Source organism: Capra hircus, chromosome 9 (assembly GCF_001704415.2).
Source record: "Capra hircus breed San Clemente chromosome 9, ASM170441v1, whole genome shotgun sequence".
NCBI classification, from domain to species: Eukaryota; Metazoa; Chordata; class Mammalia; order Artiodactyla; family Bovidae; genus Capra; species Capra hircus.
In genome coordinates, this window is record NC_030816.1 from 50,057,199 (window position 1) to 50,081,558 (window position 24,360).

Below are 24,360 nucleotides of genomic sequence, written 5' to 3' on the forward strand. Positions count from 1 at the left end.
GGCCCACAGGGGTAGTAAACTTCACTCCACTCTCTGCATTGTCCTTCTGAGTGAGTTTGGTTCCCGGAATGCATGGCTACAACAAAACCAATCAACTTATTGGAGATAAGAAGCCACAGAACAACTGTTTTCTTTGGTCCATTTCTTCATGTTAAATGAGAATTGCTTTTCGTGTTTACAGGGATCTTCCCCCAGGGTAAGTATTTGGTAGTTTGTGTCTAAGTTCTTACAGAAATGGCACTAAGCAGAATAGATGGAGGCAGGAAGGTTTTTTAGGATCATAACCCTAAAGGCAGGATAGAAGCAGCCCTAATAGGAGCCAGAGGCTCTTGGTGAATTTTAGGCATACACTGTACTGGGAATCTTGGGGCAAAATGTTCCACAATTGACAAGCTGTGACATTTACGTATTTTTCTCTTTGGGAAGAAACTGAGCTTTACACAAGTAAAGTGAGGGGGAAAAGGCACAAATATTGAGAACCAATCAGTCCTTCTCAGCATCGCCTTATACCTTCTCCATGCATCCTTATTAAAACCTGATGCACGTTTAATTTTAGAAAAGTCTAAATACGTGTATGTTTTCTTTTCCTGTTTTCTGCTGGGATAATCTTGTAAGGCTAGAAATGCTCTGTAGCTAGAATCTGAATTTTACAGCTCTGCTTTTTTAAGTAAACATCAGGTACTTAGCTAATTAAATGTAATACTTGTAGGATCTTGTTTATAGGAAAGTGTCAACTTTCAGGATGTTGTGTATAAGTCTTGATACAATTATGTAGAAAATAACAGAGTACTCTTGTTTCATAGGCTGACCTTGCAGGCAACACCATCTGAAAATGGCTCAAAACAAAAAATAATCTAAAGGGCTGAAACAAGATAAGAGAAAATTGATGTCATGGTAATTATGTGAAGTACCATTCAATCATTGGGTGGAATTTACTGTTGATCCCTGGACTTAGATGTAGGTGGGAACATGCAGCTTTTATGACTCTGCTGGTATATAAGACAGGTGAGGACTTTATTAAAAGCAGTTGCTGAGACAAAGCTAAAATTCTTCTTCAGATCCACAATCAACTCTGCTGACTACATTCTGCAAAAAATCCAGAGGACGGTAATATGAATGAAATAATTTGGGGGATTTTAATTGAGGGGTAAAATATTTGAGGAAACAAGGGAGCTGGTTGTGCATAAACCCTAGTAAGAAGAGAGACAGGCATTTACGCATTCTCCTTTCAGCACTCATGATTGAATTGAGAGGAAGTCTGCAAAATAGTGGTCTGTGATCACAGGCTAAGATGTTATCTAACTGAAGCCAGAAACTAACTGTCTCCTGCTGTGATGTGTGAGTGCCTGTCAGAACTAAAAATCTTTCTCGAGAAATATTGGATGTCGTTTGAAAGGCATCCATTTCACTGGCTTCCAGGGGTCCAGTAGAGGGAGAGTAGACCTTATGTAAGTTGCTGATACTGTTTTGTCATCAGTTTTTAAATGATGCATAACTATATTCAAGCTGGTCAGTGGTAAAGCAGCTCACCTGTTCAGCTGAATGACCACAGCTTTCCATATCTTTTCAAATAGATGCTGTTGGGTAGGCTTGAATCCTAACACTGAAATCTCTTGAACAACATTGTTTCCTTTTTCTTCTTTCATAAAATGCCACGAAAATAAGTGTCAGTAGTATTTCCCACTGTTACTGATGGACTGTGAAATTCAACATCACTTGGCTAATTCAAATTTGTTTGTTCTGCTGAGAGTTTCCAGAAATGTTTGCTAAAAGTTATATTTGCATCAGTGTTACTTAGAATGGCAGCTGGTTAGGAAATTAAGACTAGAAAATAAAAGTGCTCCCCTACTCTTATTGTTTTTGAGAAACAGGATTTGGGCAAATGGAAGACTTATGAGCTGACACTACATGGGTCTCTCAGGAATACAGAAGCTCCATGTCACTTTCATGGGAACTATCTTTTCCTAAGCTCTACTATCCTCTCTCCATTCAAAAAGAAGATATTTTATTTTAGAACAGAGGAATATTTTTAAGTTTCTGAAGATGTCTTTTAAATAATTACTTGACTTAACACCAATTCAATTACTCAAAATATTGGTCACCCAATATTTTGATTCTAATACTTAGCTATAGTCTTGAGTTATTTTTAAGTGATAAGAACAATCACCATTTATGAAAAGTTTATGTGTCTTCATTTTAATTTTGACTTTGGTTTAAGTTTCTTTTTCCCCTTTTCTTTCTTTTTTTGCAGTAATAGAGTTGTTGAAATTTTGAGTCATATTTCTCACCATTTCTTGCTGAAAATAGTAGCATGTGAACAGTGTTAGAAAAGCAATTTATTATGTTCCAGAACAAATTCTCAGTTTTATTGTATATTTCTCAAATTTACATTAAAACTCAAAGTAAGAGCTAGGAGACAAAATAGTAAAATTAGAAGGTAATGTGCATTTTGTTCAAAAATAGAGCAAGATATTCTGCTTTTACAAAGAGAAAATGTACAGGAATCAATTCATATTTCCATTGAGAACAGTATGACCTATAGCACCAAACTTCTATTTTTATAGATTGTGAATCCCAGAGTAGTTTACTATCAACTTATGATCCTTGCAAATTCTGGTTTGGGTGTGTAACATTTTAGCATTACCCATTGTTGTTGTTGCTCAGTTGATAAATTGTGTCTGACTCTGCAGCCTCATGGACTGCAGCACAACAGGGTTCCCTGTCCTTCACTATCTCCTGAAGTAGGCTCAAACTCATGTTCATTGAGTGGTACCATCAAACCATCTCATTCTCTGTTGCCCCATTCTCCTCTTGCCCTCAGTCTTTCCTAGCATCAGGGTCTTTTCTAATGAGTCAGCTCTTTGCATCAGGTGGCCAAAGTATTGGAACTTCAGCTTCAGCATCAGTCTTTCCAATGAATATTCAGGGTTGATTTCCTTTAGGACTGACTGGTTTGATCTCCTTGCTGTCCAGGGTACACTCAAGAGTCTTCTCCAGCACCGCAGTTTGAAAGCATCAATTCTTTGGCATTCACATTCTATATGGTCCAGCTCTCTCATTTTTATGTGACCACCAGAAAGACCATAGCGTTGACTATACTCATTGTAATACTGTAGAAAAGAATCCAGTAATTTCTTGATTCATCAGGCTCAGAGATAACATTATAGAAATGCTCTAGCATTCTTTGTTCACTGGGGTCTGAGAAAGAGAGAGGGAGAGCGATTGAGAGTGCACTGAGGCTAGAGTGGGAGCTGAATCAAGGGCAGTGTTATGAATTGAATTTGAAAAGACAACAGCATGATCCATGCTTAAATCAGTGCTCTAAAGAGTTTGGATTACCTGTGTGCTTCTAGGCAGGTGAAGGGTACTATCTTAGGATCAGTTCACTTTCCAGATGATTTTGGCAAATCCTTTTACTTTTCTGAAATAGGTGCCATAATGCTTTCCCTATAGAACTCTAGAGAGAATGGATATGAAACTTCATGCTTGGGACTTCCCTGGTGAAACAGTGGTTAAGACTTGACCTTCCAATGCAGGGGTTATGAGTTTGGTCCCTGGTCAGGGAGCTAAGATCCCACATGCCTCAAGGCCCCAAAACAAAAAAACGTAAACCAGAAGCACTACTGTAACAAGTTCAACAAAGATTTAAACATGATCTACATAAAAAAAAAAATTTTTTTAAAAGCCAATGATTGTCCGCTTTTCCCACTCTAGTTAATCAGGCACTAGTCCTCATAACTCGATCAGGTATAGATAGTCTCTTTATCTGAATGAAATCCCTTTCTTAAGGTTGTTCTGAAGAAGGTGAAGTCAGAAACATTTGCAAAATAAAAAACTACACAAGCAAATGATCTTTAAGCTGGCACAACATAATGTTGCTCTAAATGAAAAGACGTCAGTATTTTATTTATGTGTATGGTTGTGCTAGTGGTAAAGAGTCCTCCTGCCTATGCAAGAGACATAAGAGACACGGGTTTGATCCCTGGATAGGGAAGATCTCCTGGAGAAGGAAATGGCAACCCACTCCAGTACTGTTGCCTGGAGAATGCCCATGGATAGAAGGGCCTGGTGGGCTACAGTCTGTAGGGTTGCCAAAAGTCGGACACGAATGAAGCAACCTAGCAACTGTAGCATATCACCTGATAAAACCATTTAAGAAGTCCATTGTGGAATATAAAGATTTGAAGGCAGTTTAGGAATATGGGATTCAGAGCCTGTAAAGAGTTGTAAAGAGACCTTCTAAAATCTTAGCTCTGTCAGTGATGAATTTTATAAACTTGCCTGGGTTACTTCACTTATGGAATTTCTTTATCTGCCAAAATGAGATGAATACCTCACAGTGTCACCATGAGTATTAAATACATTTGTGTGTTCAAGGTGCTCAAAAGAATACCTAGCACATACAAGTACTCAATTAATGGTAGGTTTTCTTTTTAAAGTGGAAGTTATTATTGTTACTGAATTCAGTATGGCAGATACAGTGTACGATTCTAAATCCAAGTTTTTCACACTTTTCTCCCTAATAGATTAACTGAATGTGTGTCATATAAATTACACCTCACAAAGGAAAAGTACCAGAAGAAAGAGGAGAGACAAGACGAGGGTCCCATATCTCAGACCTTGGAGGAGAGGTTTTTGTTATAAGAGAGAACAGTTGTTCTGGTTATGTATTACTGTGCATCACAGTACTGAAAAACTTAGTGGGTAAAAAGAAAGTTTTATTATCTCTCAAGTTTCTGCAGGTGGATTGGGCTCAGTTGGGCAGTTTTTATTTAAGTGTCTATTGAATTTGTTACAATAAAGTTTCTGTTTTATGTTTTGGTTTTTTGGCTGCGAGGCATGTAGGATCTTAGCTCCCTGACTAGGGATCCAGCCCGCAGCCCCTGCACTGGATCTTAACAACCAGACCATCAGGGAAGTCCTTGGGCAGTTCCTAACGTTCGTTTCTCATGCATTTGTGATCCAACGGTGACTGGGGCTGGAGTAATCTGAAAGCTTGACTGGGCTGGTCATCCAGAGGGCTTCTTTACTCATTACTTTTTGGCCTCTTTCTGTCTCACCATGTGGCGTCTCATTCTCCAGGGCTGGTCCACGTGGCTCATAGCCTCCTCACAGTGAGGTGGCCTCAGAGCAGTAGCACTTCTTGCATGGCAGCTGGCTTCTAAGACACAGGAAGCAGGAACTGCCAGCTCAGTGCAGGGCTGCTCCCGTGACTGGCTCAGTGCTGTGCTGGTGTAAGGGGTACTCTCACAGCTGCCTGATTCTCTTGGTGTCAGTAGTCACAGAGCCCACCTAGAGCAGTGGGATACAAAGACAGACACACCACTTTTTGATGTGGAAGTAGCAAGGTCATACTGCAGAGTGAAAGTAGACCGAGAGATATTTTTGTGTCCATATCTTGGGAAGTACACTTGCCATAGCAGAGGAAACTTAGGGGCAATAAACGATAAGGGAACTGCTTTTTGCAGTTCTGTTCTGTCTTTATCACAGAAAAATAATGCTTATAAAGTAAGGCACCGGGAATGAGAAATCTATAATCTCAGGGCCATATCACAGTTGAGAGGCTTTAGGGCAATGTCTGTATAACTTAGTGCTTGTAAGTGTAAATCCTAGTTGCCAAATGCATGAAAATAGCTCAAAAAATATTAAAAATGTTTTCACAAATTTTGAAAGTTACAAGGAGGATTCTTATATTGCTACAATAGTGCTCTGTGTAAAACTGTCTGGCTTCTGGATGTTTTACTTTTCTGTGTGATAAGTTGACACTATTCAATGTTTTGTTCCTGATAGCACTTATAACTGCAATAATGTTGAATTTTTTAAAAAAATGAGTATTTTTAAACAACAAATATTTGAATTTCTCATTTAAAACAGTATTTTTATGGTGCATAGAATTTGTCCCATCTAAATTTCTTGCTGATTTAGTTTGTAGACAAGTTAAAAAATGCTTATGTGCTAGAAAAGCCAGAAGGGTAATGGTAGAGCTAAGATTTTAATTACGTAATTATGACAACAGTCTAAAGTGCCTTAATATAACAATTAAAGTAGAACGTGTACATCTTATTTTAAGCCCCTTAAATTTAGTCAGTTAAGAAAAGAAGCTTCTCACATACAGATGGTCAACAAACACATGAAAAGATGCTCAACATTGCTCATTATTAGAGAAATGCAAATCAGAACTACAATGAAGCATCACCTCACACCGGTCAGAATGGCCTCATGTATACACATTACTGTATGTGGCATAGATGGCAAGTGGGAATTTACTGTGTGACACAGGGAGCTTAGCTCAGTGCTCTGTGACAACCTAGAGGGCTGGGATGGGGTGGGAGATGGGAGTGGGGGTTCAGGGCTGAGGGGATAAAAGATAAGGAGAGTATAATACAAAAAGTAAAGAAAAGAAGCTTCTCAAAATATGACTCTTACAAGAATGATCATACAGGAATTGAAATTTTTATAGTTCTATGAGCATTTCAATTCCCTTCTAAATACTGTCTGCTCTTTTCCTTTTTAAAAAAAATATTTAAAGGCCATCTTTTGTTCTTGTTTGTATGGAAACCCCTGTTTTTTTTGTTTGTTTTGGTTTGATTTTGTTTACAAAGTATAGTTGTACACATTGTACTTTGTATGTCTCTTGTCTCTGAGACCGCCCCCTTTTTTTTGCTCTTTCTCTTCATTTCATGTGGAAAATAAATTGAGTCCCTTTTAGAATTTTGCAAAGCCACAAAGCACTGTTAAGTGATTGATCAACAGAAATCCCATCCCAGATACGGTGGCAGAACTCTATGACTTCACTGACTTTCCTCTGGATGCTGGAGCAATTTGTGACCACAGTATTTGCAACCTCTGTGATTAGACTGGGGAAATTATGAGGAACAAAGCTTCAGAACAAATGTCAAAATGGTAAAATATCTATTTACTACTTTCATGGCTTTTTCCCCAGGAAGCATGTGTTCTTTATTCTCGTTAGCTCTTCACCTCTCCATTTTCCTGTCCCCAGCCTATCAAATGTTTCAACATCTACAAACGTTTTTACTGCAGCATTCGCCACTCTAATTCATCGTTATTCACCTTTGTATCTGGGTCAGAGAGCAGGAAACTTACTCGTATTTGTGTCACTCATATGTGGCCCAGTGCCTGGTGTGTAGCAGGTACCTACTCAGTCTTTAAATCTTTCAAAGGTTCAAGTTGGACCTTAAATCTTGTGTTTCACAATGTTGAACTGTCAAATCTTCCAAAACTCAGATTTTCATATATTAGAGAAAATATTAATTATCTATATCAAAGAATGGTTGAGGGGATTTGAGACAGATCTTAGGAGTATTAACCAGTTTCACTTCATTCCATCCCCCCAAACTCTCAGCCATCCTTTGACCATCAGTGATGCACTGCTGGGTCTCAAGGTCACTTTGGTGCCTAGGAGCAATTTCAATGTCTACTTGGAAGAACTGAGAACTTGGAGGATTTGGGGCTGGAGCATGGGATCGCAGAATACCCACACTGCTGGACCTGGGACTCAAAATATGTTATAAGAACAGGATGAAAAACCATTTACTGAAACTAGAGCACATGAAGAAAGAAAATGAGTAGTCAAGGCTACTCCAGCTGAGCTTCCTGAGCACTGACCAAGCCATCCAGCAAGAGACAGTGGTGGTCAGTTGATAGGAGGTAGAGGTGAGCCTGTTCAGGGATCCGTTCCCTGGAAGTTGGTGGGATAAAGGATGAAGGATGCTGAACATTCCACTTACCCCTGCGACTGTCCACCTTCTGATCTTTCATCAAGGCTGAAATATTGTTTTTCGCTGTTCCAGACACAGGTGGTGTTAGTGTTAAAGAACCCACCTGTCAAAGCAGGAGACATAAAAAAAGCGGGTTTGATCCTTGTGTCAGGAAGATTCCCCTGGAGGAGGCCATGGCAACCCACTCCAATATTCTTGCCTGGAGAATCCCATGGATAGAGGAGCCTGGTGGGCTATAGTCCATAGAGTCACAAAGGGTCAGACACAACTGAAATGACTACATGTGCACGCACTTGCCAGGCAAGATGTTGAAACTTACAGACCTCTCTTCAGTTTAACAAACATGCCTTGAATACCTATCTCATGCCAGGCAGTGTGCTGGGGATTAAAGGCTTTTCTTTCAAGGGTCCTTTTCATTAGTGATCCTTCATTGAAGGCAGCCTACTTTTCTTCTTCTTGGTTGTTAGCTGGGCTAGATGGGGCTAATGAGGTGAAACCTTAGGTTAACCCTCTAGAAATCAGTTAGATTTAATCTGTTTTGTTAACGAAGAACTATGCCTCTACTCCTAACCAGTCATCTCAAAAGTGTGCTATGAATCAGTTGTGCCTCCTTGTATGAAGAGTATGGATGAGTCACCCCATCTATTACCACCTTTAGAAAAATTGAAAACCTCACTCTCTGGCTGTGGGGGGAGAAATGACAGCATCTTTGCAGATAAATGAAGGGCAGGATGTCACCTTGAACCAAAGACTTGTCATCTTGGAACAGTGTAATGTACATATATATGTGTTCATGTACATACATGCATGTACAAACACATCCACACATACCCACATATGTATTACGTATGTAAATATACATATATAAATATATATACACACATGTGTATACATATATAAATATACATATGTAATATGTATGTATCTATGTACATTTAATTTGCCTTGAAGCCTTTTAATAATAGGATAGATAGACTAGGATGATAGATTTCTCAATCCTGGCACCTTACTTTATAGACACTTTTTTTTTTCTGATAAAAATTGAGTGGAGGAGCTGCAAGGAGAAGCCTTTCTATTGTTCATTGTCCCTAAGTTTTCACTGCTGTGGCAGGTGAACTTTTCAAAAATGGCCCCCAAAATGCATGCGGGTGTGCTAAGTCCCTTCAGAGATTAGTATATTTAATTTAGATCAAGCATGTTTGGCAAAATCGCATAAATCCCAGCTGAACCTAATTATTGTTCCTGCCCTGGATCTTAATGTTTTTTAATATATCGTTGCATAAAGTGACTCCTATCTGCAGCATATTCAACATTTACACATTCATATATTAGCCAGCTACAAATTTTACAGCCAAATGAGAATACATTGTCTCTAATGAATTTATTATCTGAAAATATTTTATGCAATTAAACATTTATTCTAAGTTGTCATTCAAGAGTTAGCTTGTTCCTCAGTATGAATGACAGCTCTACACAAGCAAGTTTTGATTGATATTATTACTGATCTAAAGTCCCAGTGGGGCTTCCCAGTTGGCGTAAGTGGTAAAGAACCTGCCTGCCAATGTAGGAGACATAAGAGATGCGAGCTTGATCCCTGGCTTGGGAAGATCCTCTGGAGGAAGCCATGGCAACCCACTCCAGTGTTCTTGCCTGGAGATTCTCATGGACAGAGGAGCCTGGCAGGCTACAGTCCATGGGTTCACAAAAACATTGAAAAGGACTGAAGCGACTTAGCATGCACGCACACAGTCATGGTACAGCAAAACCGCATCTACTCTAGGCCGTATGCTAGGAAGGGGGTGGGTTGGGGCCACAGATTTTTCCCTTAAGAAGCTTCACATGGATGGAAAGACAGACGTACATAACTGGCTAGTATTCAGGACAGATTGTGGAACTTTATCTAAAAATTATAAGCAAAGTTATAGGTAAACGCAGTGGAGAGTTATTTATTCTGCCTTTGAGGTAGGATGAAACCTTCACCATGAAGCTGGTGGCTGGCAGCTCCTTAAACTAAGTCTGAGGTGGATAGGCTGAGAAACAGGAGGAAGGCCTTACAGGTCAAGTTGAGCACACCACATTTCCTTGGCCTCATGTTACTTTGATGGGGCAGGTGGCAGGAGCGGAGGGCATGTTGAGTGGATGTTGAGATGGACTGTGGCGTTGGATGTCTAGAGTCTGTGATGCCTGCTGTGTCCTCACTCAGAATACGGAGAGGCTGAGATTAGTATATCTGATTTAGATCAAGCATTTTTTGCAAAATCACATAAATCCCAGCTGAACATAATTATTGTTCCTGCCCTGGATCTTAATGTTTTTCTTCCAAATTCCCAAACAGAAAGACCTAAGGGTGATTAGACTGATGAAAATGTTTGTTAAAATGTTTTCAGAAACACCTAGAATTTGAGAGTTAATCCGTTTTTGCTTGGTTAATCTCATCTCTTTTTAAAATAAAGACAAAGCCATTTCTGTTATTAAAAGCTAAAGCGATGGTGACTTGGTTCTGCTTTTTAAATCTTCCCCTCAGCATAAAGCAAATCCTAAAATGTGCAGCAGCTTTGTGCTCTCACTTTCTGCCATCGTTATAAATGCTTCTCTCTGAATTAATTCTGATATAATTGTTCACTGCATAATGCTGAATTTTCATAATATATGAGCTGCAATATCAAAGCATGAAAATGATACTAGTTTAAAAAGGAAACCCATTGCAATTCTGATATTTTCCCTGTGACTTTGTATATCACTTAAGAAGTTTTTCTCAAACTTTTGAATCTTAGAAACAGTTGATGGTCTTAAAAATTATTGAAGAGCTCAAAGGATTTTTAAATGAAATTATATTTATTAATAGTCTTTGATTTAGAAATTATGTTATGAGTTTTAAAATATTTATTCTTTTAAAAACAACTTAGAAAATATGTCAACATAGATAAAATATATTTATTAAAAAATGATAGTCTCCAAAACAAAAAAGTCAGTGGGAAGAATGGAATTATTTTACCTTTAAGCAAACATTTAAACAGCACTGAACTAATAGAATATGGTTACATTCTCACGTGCTTCTTTATTCAGTCTGTTACAATATCATATATTATATAGCCTCTAGAATATTTCACTGAACATTCGTGAGGGGTTAAGGGTGAAAAACCCAAACAACATCTTGGTGTTGTGAAAATAATTTTGACCCCCCAGATCCGCTAAAACTCTTTAGGATCCTCAGATCACTTGTTGAGAGCCACTGACTTAGGACAATATTTATTCAGTGTTAACCATGGATGAAGATAAATAAAACCCCTAAATACTAGGCATAAGTAGATAGATCAGGTAGAAATAATGACAGACATATGTTTTAGCCTTACCAATATGTACATAGTCTGCTTTCTGTTTTATAAACTGTTAGTTCTGCTGTCTGACAAATTACTCTTATAAAAGGTATGGGTTTATGTAAACATCTGGCAAAAACATGGTCTTATTATGGCAGTCCACATGAAAAATAACCACAAGTTTTGAATCACATGAAATTTTAAGACTCATTCTGAAAAGTCTTTTTTTTTTTTTTTAAAGAAACTTTTGGTTTTGATAAATTATAGATTTAGAGGAAGTTGCAAAAAAATACACGGGGAAGTCCTGAGTACTCTTTAGCTGGTTCCCCCAGGAGCACTTCCCAGGTGGCTCAGTGGGTAAAGAATCTGCCTTTCAATGCAGGAGACACAGGAGAGAAGGTTTTATCCCTGGGCTGGGGAGATCCCCTGGAGGAGGAAATGGCAACCCATTCCAGTATTCTTGCGTGACAAATCCCACGGACAGAGGAGCCTGGCAGGTCCATGGGGTCTCAAAGAGTTGGACACAATTGAGCACTGAGCACACACACAACAAACGCAATGATAATACCTTCCATAACTATAGTACAAAGGGAAACCCAGGAAATTGACATTGGTACAACACACAGAGCTTATCTGGATTTCATTAGTATTGTGTGTGTTTCTCTGCAGTTTCACTCGGAGCGTATTTTAATGTATCCCTATCATAATCAAGACAGGCTCCCTGATGCTATCTTTGTATGAAAGTGAAAGTGAAGTTGCTCAGTCGTGTCTGACTCTTTGCGATCCCATGGACTGTAGCCTACCAGGCTCCTCTGTCCATGGGATTTTCCAGGCAATAGTGCTGGAGTGGATTGCCACACTTATTTACTCTCATCAACTCCCTCTCCAATACTAACTTCTTAAAATTGCTAATCTATTCTACATCTCTATAATTTTATTATTTCATAAGTGTTATAAAAATGGAATCATACAGTATGCAGCCTTCACTCAGCATGATACCCTTGAGATCCATCCAAGTTGCATGTCTGTCAATAATGTGTTCCTTTGTGCTGCTACACCATGTTCTCTGGTAAGGAGGTACTGTTGTCTGCATAACCAACCATTCATCTCCATCCACTGGGGGGCATCTGGATCATTTTCAGTTTGGGGCTGTTATAAGTAAAGCTGCTCTGAACTTCTGTGTACAAATTTTACTTGAACATAGTTTTCATTTCTCTGAGACAAATGCCCAAGTGTAACTGTTGGGCTACATGATAAGTACATGTATGGTTTTATAAGAAACTTCCAAACTATTTTCCTCAGGGGTTGTACCATTTTATATTTCCACCAGCAAAGTTTGAATTATCCTGTTTGGTGTTATTTTTATTTTATCTGTTAGGTATGTAATATCTCATTGTGGTTTTAATTCACATGTCCCTAATGGTTAATGTAGAATATTTTAAATGTGCCTATTTGCCTTCTATATGGGCTTCTCTAGTAGCTCAGCTGGTAAAGAATCCACCTGCAATGCAGGAGACTCTAGTTCGAGTCCTGAGTTGGGAAGATTCATTGGAGAAGGGATAGGCTACCCACTCCAGTATCTTGGGCTTCCCTGGTGGCTCTGTTGGTAAAGAATCTGCCAGCAATGTGGGAGACCTGGGTTCAATCCCTGGGTTCTATATATATTTTCCAGGGCAATGCCCATTTTCCAATTGGATTTTTTTTTCTACTGACTTTTGAGAGTTCTTTATGTATTCCAAATGCTAGTCCTTTGTTAGATATGCAGCTTGCAAACGTTTTCTCCAAGTCTGTATCTTGTAGTTTCATCCTCCTTGAGAATTACCTCATAATTTAGATGAGGTCCAATATATCAGTTTTCTTTTTATTAATTTTTTTGACTACTCTAAAAACTCTTCACCTAGACCCTGCCCCCCTCAATTTTTTTCCTAATAATTTTATGATATCACATTTTACAGTTAAATGGATGGTCCATTTTGAATTAGTTTTCTCTTTCTTTTTTTAACTTTTTGAAAAAAATTATTTCTAATTGGAGGATAATTGCTTTACAATGTTGTGTTGATTTCTGCTCTCCAAGAACATGAATCAGCTACAAGTATACGTATATTCCTTCCCTCTTGAGCCTTCCTCCCCCACCCCAGGGAATTAATTTTCATATAAGATGTGAGATTTACATTGAGGTGTTTGTTTTATGTTTTATATGTTCTGTTTCTGTGTTTGTTTTGCCTATGGATGTCCAATTTTTATAGCAGCCATTATTGGAAAAGCTGAACTCCTCTGTTAAATTGCTCTGACATCTTTGTCAAAAGCCAACTGGATGTATTTGTGTAGAGTCTATATTTTGGTTCTCTATTCTGTTCCATTGGTCTAGGTATCTATCCTTCTGCTAATATCATGCTATTTTGATTACTGTAGTTATAATATAGTAAGATTTAACACTTAACCAGGAAGTCTGGTTCCTCCCACTTTGTTTCTAAAATTGTTTTAGCTATTCTAGATCCTCCACCATTCAGTAATCATAAACTTCTCTGCGTCTACAAAAGCTGCACTAGGATTTTGATAGACATTTCATTAAACATAGAGATGAATTTGAAGAGAACAAGAATACACAGAAGAACTGTACAAAAAAGATCTTCACGACCAAGATAATCACGATGGTGTGATCACTCACACTCACCTAGAGCCAGACATCCTGGGAATGTGAAGTCAAGTGGGCCTTAGAAAGCATCACTACGAACAAAGCTAGTGGAGGTGATGGAATTCCAGTTGAGCTGTTTCAATTCTTGAAAGATGATGTTGTGAAAGTGCTGCACTCAATATGCCAGCAAATGTGGAAAACTCTGCAGGGACCACAGGACTGGAAAAGGTCAGTTTTCATTCCAATCCCAAAGAAAGGCAATACCAAAGAATGCTTAACCTATCGCACAATTGCATTCATCTCACATGCTAGTAAAGTAATGCTCAAAATTCTCCAAGCCAGGCTTCAGCAATATGTGAACCATGAACTTCCAGATGTTCAAGCTGGTTTTAGAAAAGGCAGAGGAACCAGACATCAAATGGCCAACACCCATTGGATCATCGAAAAAACAAGAGAGTTCCAGAAAAACATCTATTTCTACTTTATTGACTATGACAAGTCTTTGACTGTGTAGATCACAATAAACTGCGGAAAATTCTGAAAGAGATGGGCATACCAGACTACCTGACCAGCCTCTTGAGAAATCTGTATACAGGTCAGGAAGCAACAGTGAGAACTGGACATGGAACAACAGACTGGTTCCAAATAGGAAAAGGGGTATTTCAAGGCTGTATATTGTCACCCTGCTTATTTAACTTATATGCAGAGTACATCATGAGAAACGCTGGGCTGGAAGAAGTACAAGCTGGAATCAAGATTGCCAGGAAAAATATCAGTAACCTCAGATATGCAGATGACACCATCCTTATGGCAGAAAGTGAAGAGAAACTAAAAAGCTTCTTGATGAAAGTGAAAGAGGAGAGTGAAAAAGCTGGCTTAAAGCTCATGGCATCTGGTCCCATCACTTCATGGGAAATAGATGGGGGAAATAGCAGAAACAGTATCAGACTTTTTTGGGCGGGGGCTCCAAAATCACTGCAGATGGTGATTGCAGCCATGAAATGAAAATACGCTTACTCCTTGGAAGAAAAGTTATGAGCAACCTAGATAGCATATTGAAAAGCATAGACATTAGTTTGCCAACAAAGGTCTGTCTAGTCAAGGCTATGGTTTTTCCAGTGGTCATGTATGGATGCGAGAGTTGGACTATGAAGAAAGCTAAGTGCCGAAGAATTGATGCTTTTGAACTACGGTGTTGGAGAAGACTCTTGAGAGTTCCTTGGACTGCAAGGAGATCCAACCAGTCCATTCTGAAGGAGATCAGTCCTGGGTGTTCTTTGGAAGGAATGATGCTAAAGCTGAAACTCCAGTACTTTGGCCACCTCATGCAAAGAGTTGACTCATTGGAGAAGACTCTGATGCTGGGAGGGATTGGGGGCAGGAGGAGAAGGAGACGACAGAGGATGAGATGGCTGGATGGCATCACCGACTCAATGGACATGAGTCTGAATGAGCTCCGGGAGTTGGTGATGGACAGGGAGGCCTGGCGTGCTGCAATTCATGGGGTCACAAAGAGTCGGACACGACTGAATGACTGAACTGAACTGAACTGACATCTGTACTATGCAGAGTCTTCCAATCCATGAACATGATTTGTCTTTCCATTTATTTAGGTCTTCTTTGATTTACTTCATTGATACTTTGTAATTTTCAGGGTACAAATTTTGTTCATATTTCATTAGATTTATACTTAAGTATTTTATTTTCTTTGGAGTGAGTATAAATAGTATTGTTTTAATTTGTTTCCACATTATTGTTTTTAGTATATGGACATATAGTTGATTTTTGTGTGTTGTTCTTGTCATTCAATCTTGCTTGCTGAACTCACTAATTAATTCCAGGACCTTTTTTTGTAGGTTCCTTGTTTTGTTTTTTTAAATGTAGATGATCATATCATCTATAAATAAGGACAGTTATACTTCTTCCTTTTAAATTAGTGTTTATGCGCTGGCTAGAATGTCTACTACTATATTGAATAAGAGTAGTGAGAATGGACATCCTCATCATGTTTCTGAGCTTAAGAGGAAAGCATTCGGTTTTTCACATTAAGTATGATATTATCTGTAGGTTACCTGTAGGTTTTTATAAATGCTGTTTATCAAGTCTTTATCAAGTTGAGAAAACTGTTTTGGTTCTTGTTTGCTGAGAGTGTTTGTTGTGAAAGAGTATTGGATTTTGTCAAATTGGTATAATCATATGGTTTTTTTCTTTATTATTTTGATATGGTGGATTACAATTAAGTGATTTTCAAGTATTGAACTGGTCTTGACTATTGCAAATTATTTCCAGTTGGTTGTGTTGAATAATTTTTCTTATACATTACTGTATTCAATTTGCTATTATTTTGTTTAGGATTTTGCCATCTAAATATCATGAGATAAAAAAATATATTTCATGAAATGTACCAATCTCTTGTTTTCTTTTTTTGTTCTGTATATTTCTGGCTTTTGTGTCAGGGTAATCCTGCCCTCTTAAATTGAGTTGGGAACTGTTCCCTCTTCCATTTTATAAAAGTGATTCTGTTAAATTGGTGTTAATTCTTTAAGTGTTCTGAATTGTCTTTTCATAGGTAATTGATTCTCTGTCTCTTATCTTTCATGGTTTGAACATAAGCTCTTTAAATAAACAGGGATAAAAATTTGTCCCTTTTATCTTACATGAGATTTTTTCTGAAACATGTAGAGATAAAACCCAATTCTTAAATGTAGTCAGTATCTGGATATGATCAATCATTCAGCTGACCTTACTTAACATGATCTCATGCATTCAGAATGCTAAGGTAAAGCTGTACTACAGGTATAAATCAATCAGGAAGTGCATTTAGGAAAACTTTGATTAATACTACCTGCTGTCTATTCTTGCCACATTGTTAGATTAGCATTTACTTTGCAATTCATAACTAGCCTTACAACTCAGCTACCCCCAGTGAATAAAACACAGGAGAGGCATTGTTATTTCCTTCTGTTCTCCCACATGGAACTGGGAAGGATGGGCTCAAATACTGTTTATTTTATAAATCATATTTAAGCTTGTCTATTTATCCACCCATCCATCCATCATATAGATATCCTTAGATATTATCTATTGAAGTTTCATATTTTATAAATAAGGTAATTAAAGATTCTTAACAGGATGTTAAGATTTTGGAAACAATTTCTTATTGTTATCATTAGGCCTGGTTATACTGGTTGATATAAGAAATGAGAAGAGTCAATTCTCTACCTCTTTCGTAAAGAGAAATTGCTTTTTTCTACATGGCTTTAAAGTATATTGGGAGCTGTAGGCCAAGGGGTCAAGACATTGATGACTTAGTTGCAGCAATGTTAAAACTACTGGTTGTTGTTATGCCTGTTAAGCCAATTTTATAGTAACTTTTTTTTCCTATGTCTGTTTTGCAGAAGAGCCATGGATTACTACAGAAAGTATGCAGCTGCCATTCTGGCCATATTGTCTCTGTTTCTGCAAATTCTCCATTCCTTTCCTGATGGAGAGTTTACAATGCAGGGTATGTAACCAAACTTGGGTTTACAGTAACAAGAAAGCACGCATTTCTAAATGTACATCAATAACTCCATTAATTACATTTCTACCTCCTTTTCAAATGTGATGAATCTTTGCCATTGGGTATATATCAAGGCACTTTTAGATTGTGAACATAAAATTAAATTAGGTTCTAAAAATGTACAGTGAAAATGATATCTTACATGTCCATTTAAATAGCAGCTTGTACATTTCCATCTGAAATAGATTCCTGATTACTCTTTATCTGAGTTTTACAAGCAAAAAATGCTCCTTATTCAGTTTAGCTTGTTGGTTTTTTTTTTTTTTTACATTTTTCCCAGAAGATTTGGGATTATTTTAACATTGCCTTTGTAGATGAATTTTCATATCAGTTAACAAGTTAGAAAACAAAACCACTTTATGCAGTAAATTTTTTTGCTCTATTTTCTGAAACATCTCATACAGTAGCTGATACCACCCCATCTGCTATGAAACTGTGAGCTACTATTGGTAATGGTTTTTCTCTAGACAAGTGGTAATATTTTAACCCCTGTTCCCAAGTGCATATGCCAGATCTAGTAGCAGGCTGTCCCACTCACCAAGCTTTCTTAATTCTGACAAGTTTTCCTCTGTCAGTATTTGGAGTTTCTATGGGGGAAAGAAATAGTAGGTTCTAAAGTGCAAAATATTTTGCCTCTGGGGAAAATTCTTCTTTTGGACGAGCATGGTGTTTTCATCTGTCAAGTCTTGCACTACCTATAGACATACTGTCAGCACTGAAAGTTAGAAGTCATTCTTAAAGAATCTTCTACTACTGCGCTGTCCCATGCTTCCTAGCTGCAAAAATTATTTTCCAATGAAAATAACTGTAGTCAGGACAAAGAGATATTGTGTATGAAGATGAACATACAACCAAAAAGCATTTATTTATTTTAACTTCCAATAGAAAAAAAGCATATTTGTTGTCCTATAGTAAGGAATCATTCTTAGTTTTTTTAAAAAAATTCTTTCTGGATTATTTTACTCTTTGCCTTTTTCTTTCTCTCTTTTTTTTTTTTTCTCTCTCTCTCTTTTAAAAAAATTTTTTTTTTTTTTTTGGTGATAGGTTGTCCTGAATGCAAGCTAAAAGAAAACAAATACTTCTCTAAGCCAGATGCTCCAATTTATCAGTGCATGGGGTGCTGCTTCTCCAGGGCATACCCCACTCCAGCGAGGTCTAAGAAGACAATGTTGGTTCCTAAGAACATCACCTCGGAAGCCACATGTTGCGTGGCCAAAGCATTTACCAAGGTGAGGACCTAAAGGGCCCCAGAAACTTTCTAACAGTTCAGCCAGAGAAATGTCCTCACAGCACATCCATGGGCTTCATGCCAGGGGTAGCTAATGACCAATCCTTCAATGGCATTTGTAGAGCGAAGGGCTGAGCTTGTCCACTTTAACCAAGACAGTCAGCAACCTTGTGGGCAGAGGCTGGATCTATCCAGAGTGAAGAAAGTGGACAGAGGTGATAAGGGGCAGGCTGGGAGAGAACATAGAATACTTATACAGTGCAAATCTAAGCTTTCGGCATGAAAATATCAGCTGAAAAGGAGATTGGGCAAATATAGCAAGTATCTGTTTTTTAAAGTACTTATTTATTTCTTTGGCTGCACAGGGTCTTAGTTGTAGCACTCAGTATGTGGGATCTTTAGTTGTGGCAGGAGGATCTAGTTCTCTGACCAGGGATGGAACCTGGGCCCCCTGCACTGACAGCTAGAGTTCCAGCCACTGGACCAGCACAGAAGTCTCATATAGCAAGCATCTATTCAGTTCAGCTGGCTAGAGACAATTTTACTGAACAGTTTTCAATTTTGCTAGCCTACCTATCTATCTATTGACATCTATCTATCATCTATCTCTTTCTCCCTTCCCCTTTAGGCCACAGTGATGGGAAATGTCAGAGTGGAGAACCACACCGAGTGCCACTGCAGTACTTGTTATTATCACAAATCTTAAATATTTTGCAATGGGCCATGTTGATGATGGTTGATTTGCTCAAAAGGAAAATTAATTTGTCCAGTGTCTATGCCTTTGTGAGATAAAACCCTCCTTTTCCTTGCCATACCATTTTTAACCTGTTTTGAGAATATACTGCAGCTTTATTGCTTTTCTCCTTATCCTACAATATAATCAGCAGTCTTCATCTTTTCATTTGGAATGAAATATGGCATTTAGCATGACCATAAAAAACTAGTTCTACTGGAAATAAAGTCTTTTAAATCATCACTTTTATCACTGAATTCTAATTTTTTCTGAAAAGTTTCAAGCCAGTTACTTTTGATAGGATTAATGGAAGGGAGTGAGCCACTGGGTGAGCTGGGTTCCCATGTAGTCAATGGCCTAGTACTGGAGAATCTTATTCTAACCAAGCCTTCCAGAGCAAGCTGTGAGCCCCTCAGACAGTGGGCTACTCATGAGACAATCCACTGGGGTGAAGGAAGAAAATATAACTTTTATTTCTATTCATTTGCATATTGTCTTTAGATGCCCATTTGGGTGAGTTTTATAGAAGTACAGATACATTAAAAAATAGAACTGATAACAGATAAGGCTTTAAAAAAACTTCATTCATCACCCATTTGTCAAGATTCCATTTCAAAGTGTAAAACCAATTTCTAACAGGTCGGTAAACACAGCAGATGGCAGGGTGAAAAATTAAAGTGAGTGCCTGTACCTTTAGAGAAACACTGAAATGTGCACACATTACGTAACTTGTTCATTCATTTATTTACATATAGTCTTGGGTGTATAAAATTTATAAATAAATACATATGTGGATATTGGGGATGTTTGGTCACAAATGTTTTTACTGAAAATTTTAAATTAAAAAAAAAAAAAAGGAAGATCACTGCTCTAAGGTTTGGTAAAGCCAAAATCATCCCTAGTCTGAAGCTGCTTTCCACTGGCTTATGCCTGACCACAGTTTCTGGCAGCCAGGTTATAACCAAACAGTGGCTAAGGTAAGGATAACATCCTCTCACATTCCATTTTTACATCCAGATGGAAATGAGCAAGTTATGAACAAAGAATTCACTGAGTGCTTAGCGCCCTGCCTCAAAACCACATTTATTGTGCATTTATACTTAGAGATAGTGGGTTTTTACCCGCTAAATTATATTAGCTATGGTAGAGATCAAAGCCACCCAAAAGTTCAATTCCTAAAGGAGCCAGACTTAAAAATATATATATATATCACACTGGTTACAGATAAGGTTTTAAAAAAAATTCATTCATCACCAGTTTGTCAAGATCCCATTTACAAGTGAAAAATCAATTTCTAACAGGTTGGTAAAAACACCAGGTGTTAGGATGAAAAATGAAAATGAGCACATGTACTTTTAAAGAAACTCTGAAATGCACACACTTTAGCTTATTCATTTGCTTATTTAGTACACATTTATTTAATGTCCAATAAGTGCTGGCCTCTGATTAGATGTTGGAAATTTAGAGATATCAGGATTTTGCTTATTTATTACACATTTATTTAATGTCCAGTAAGTGCTGGCCTCTGATTAGATGTTGGAAATTTAGAGATATCAGGATTCTCTGGAAGGTAAGATTGAGAAAACAGAATGCAGCTTAAGAAAACCACGGTGCTGATCATGGGTTCATTCAAACACTTAACTGATATTCACTGAGAATCTACACATGTCAGGTCTTCAGAGCTTGTTTGGAGGATACAGCAGGAGAACAAAGCTAGGGATCCACCATTGACTGGAGAGCTCCTGTCCATCTGAGGTTCATCTTATTGGACAGAGGGGATGGAATGAGTAATGAGAGAGGAACTGGACATCCCCATGGCCATTCAGGGCAGCCAAATCTACCCTGGAGAACACTACAGTAAGATACAGACTGCCCTGAAACAATCCACAGTCAGGTAGGGAGGAGAGACATAGAAAAGAACTAAGATCAAGTGAGACACAAATCAGGCTTCCCAGGGGCTCAAGTGGTAAAGAACCTGCCTGCCAATACAGGAGACATTAAGAGATATGGGTCCTATCTTTGTGTCGGGAAGAGCCCCTGGAGGAGGGCATGGCAACTCACTCCAGGATTCTTGCCTGGAGAATTCCATGGACAGAGGAGACTGGTATGCTATGATCCATAGGGTCACATAGGGTTGCAGTGTCAGACTCAACTGAAGCAACTGAGCTCGCGGCAAGCATGCACAATATGCAAATCAGGTGCTCTGTGACAACCTAGAGGGGTGGGAGGAAGGTTCAAGAGGGAGAGGGCATATATATACCTATGGCTCATTCATGTGGATGCATGGCAGAAACCAACACAATACTGTAAAGCAGTTATTCTACAAATAAAAATAAATTAAAAACAAAGATCAAGTGAGATGATGCTATGGGAAAGGTATGGGTTTTGGGGGCATTCAGGGAGGGATAGGTAACTCAGTCTCTAGTGGAGTTCATCATGGAGTGCTTCACAGGAAAGGTGATACTTGAGTTGAATCTAGAGGATAAGCAGATAGATGGGGGAAGGGTTTGGTCTGGGTTGAAGAAACAGCATACGTAAACAGGACACAGGTAAACGTCCTGAGATGTGAACCCGTGTGCTGGTCACAGAACGACAAGCAGTTCAGAGTGCCTGGACTTCACGGAGCTGGATGGAGGGCTGGAGCTGTAGAGGCACTTGGACACCTGTAGTCGAGTCATGCAAATAAAATGCAAAGAAATGGACACTCCAGCTTGGATCCATGCTTCTCAAACTAGGGGGCTTGAAAGTTCTGGCAGCCATAGCATTAAACATCCACCTTTCTAAAGATCAATTTTGCTTGAAGATTTGGGACGTGTTATTTTAATTTCAAAACAGAGATGTTATAGAGTAGAATGCAAAATTGACAAAATGAGTTTAAAAAGTGGGACTTGAAAAGAAACTTCACATTGTGGGTGGGGCCTTCTGGACTGTGCTCTTTTGACCCTTCCCAAACCTCCTGGGGTCTGGTTCACTCTTCTTGCATTAGGTGTACTTAAGTGGAGGAGTTTGAGAAGTCCTATTAAAGGAATAATAGGTCCCACTTGGCACTTTAGAAAACTCATTCTGGCAGCAAGTAAATGGTGATTTGAGAAGCTGAGAGACTGGTCACAGGATCTTGAGTCTGGTCCTTCATCAAACTGTCTCCGCAGGAGGTGGTGGTGGCTTACTGGCAGAGAGGGTGAGGGTAAGAGGTGGCGACTGAATTGGGAGCAATTAGGAGAAAATGAAGAGATGATTGTGGCCCAGCCTGGCTAAGAAAGTGGGCTGTGATGTCTTTGTTGTTTTTCAGTTGCTCAGTTGTGCCCAACTCTTTGCAGTCCAACTCTCCTGACTTCTTGGATCACTAATGACTGTTCCCCAAACTGGGAAATAAAAAAGCTGTGTGGCAGCAGAGGGGTGAAGTGACAGTTCAGATTGCAACATGCCGAGTTGAGGTGTCCAAAGGGTACTGGGTAAGCGTGTCTAATAGGCAGCATGAACAGCGCTAGACAGAGCTTAGGAAAGACCTCCAGCCAGGAGGTCTTTTCCAGCTTTGAGCAGGAAAAGTATGTAACAGGGAAACACCAGTTTCCCTGGTGGTGCAGTGGAAAAGAATCTGCTTGCCAATGCAGGGTTCAATCCCTGGTCCGGGAAAATTCTACATGCTGTGGAGCAACTAATCCCATGAGCTGCAACTATGGAAGCCTGTGCTCTGCAACAGAAGCCCCTGTAATGAGTAGGCTGGGCACTGAAACGGAGAGTAGGTCCTGCTCACCACGACTAGAGAAAGCCTGCGTGCAGCGATGAAGGCCCTGTGCAGCCAAAAACTTTTTTAAAATGTAAGAGGGAGGCAGGAGAGGTGAGAAGCATCCCTGGAGGAGTCTGTGGCCTCAAATGTGGCTGAACTGGATTAAAGAAGAAAGAAAAAGCTATAATTCTACTTGTTCCCACTTTGTCCTCCAACCACAATCAAAATCTAAGCAATCATCTGTAGTCAAGACCTCTAGACTACATAAAACCTTTGCATGAATGAAAAAAATGCCTCTCTGGGCAGGCAGAGCATTTGTTAAAAATTGAAATATAGTTGATTTATCATGTGTTATTTTCAGGTGTATAGCAAAGTGATTCAGTGTTGTACATATATAAATGAAATATATATTCTTCTTCAGAATCTTTCCCTTCATATGTTATTACAGAGTATTGAGTTTAGTTCCCTGTGGTATACAGTAGGTCCTTGTTGGGTATCTATTTTATATAGAGTAGTGTGTATATGTTAATGCCAAACTCCTAATGTATCCCCTAAGCCCTTTCTCCTTTGGTAACCGTACATTTGCTTTCTATGTCTATGAGACTATTTCTTTTTTGTAAATAAGTTCATTTGCATCATTTTTAAAGATTTCACATTTAACTGATATCATATGATATTTGTCTTTGAGTTCACTTAGCATGGTAATCTCTAGGTCCATCTATGTTGCTGCAAATGGCATTATTTCACTGTTTTTTTATGGCTGAGTAATTTCCATTGCATATATATACCATATCTTCTTCATCCATTCATCTGTCAATGGATGTAGTTACTTTGCGTCTATGTCTTGGTTACTGTAAACAGTGTTTATGTGAACCTTGAGGTGTATGTAACTCCAGCTATGTACCCAAGCAGAGCATCTTGAGTAAATGACTTCATACTTAAATGGCATAGAAGAGTGGATGCCAGGCAGTCCTTATCCCTTAGCTGGGTACCTCTGTGCAGTGCATACCCTGTGCAATCTTACATGGCAGCTCTGCCAACAATCTCATCATCCTACTATGACTTGTTGCATTTTGTAGAGATAATGTCTTACATTGGCAAGAACCTCAGTTGACATCTAAGATTCCAAATGTTGATGTCTTCATTATCCTTATACTGCTCAGAAACTTCTGGAGAAAATACTGCCCCAAATTAGTTTGTTTTGCTCTTGTCATCTCTGGGGAAACTAGAAGAACTGAACATAATCTTGTCCAACAGGAAGGTAAAACTAAAGAATCCACGTATAAATGACCACGAAACTGGCACGAAGAGGTTGGTTAGGAACACAAACCTCAGGAGAGGTCCAGCTGTGCTGTGCTGTGCTTAGTCACTTAGTCGTGTCTGACTCTGCAACCTCATGGACTGTAGCCCACCAGAATT

The 24,360-nt window shown here is 38.7% G+C and overlaps 1 protein-coding gene across 1 annotated transcript; it reads left to right on the plus strand.

Annotated features, from left to right (window-relative positions):
• CGA (glycoprotein hormones, alpha polypeptide) lies at positions 1,019-19,459 on the plus strand. Its single transcript, XM_005684707.2, has 4 exons — positions 1,019-1,107; positions 17,090-17,196; positions 18,298-18,482; positions 19,110-19,459. Exons 2-4 carry the CDS (start codon positions 17,097-17,099, stop codon positions 19,185-19,187), a joined length of 363 nt encoding a protein of 120 aa, XP_005684764.1. The 5' UTR covers positions 1,019-1,107; positions 17,090-17,096; the 3' UTR covers positions 19,188-19,459.

What these genes read in the sequence shown, in the direction of transcription:
- CGA (XM_005684707.2), top strand. Translation starts at nt 17,097, where the DNA reads ATGGATTACTACAGAAAGTATGCAGCTGCCATTCTGGCCATATTGTCT. An exon ending in TGGAGAGTTTACAATGCAGG is followed by an intron (nt 17,197 to 18,297) that starts GTATGTAACCAA and finishes TTTTGGTGATAG; the next exon opens with GTTGTCCTGAATGCAAGCTA. An exon ending in TGGCCAAAGCATTTACCAAG is followed by an intron (nt 18,483 to 19,109) that starts GTGAGGACCTAA and finishes CTTCCCCTTTAG; the next exon opens with GCCACAGTGATGGGAAATGT.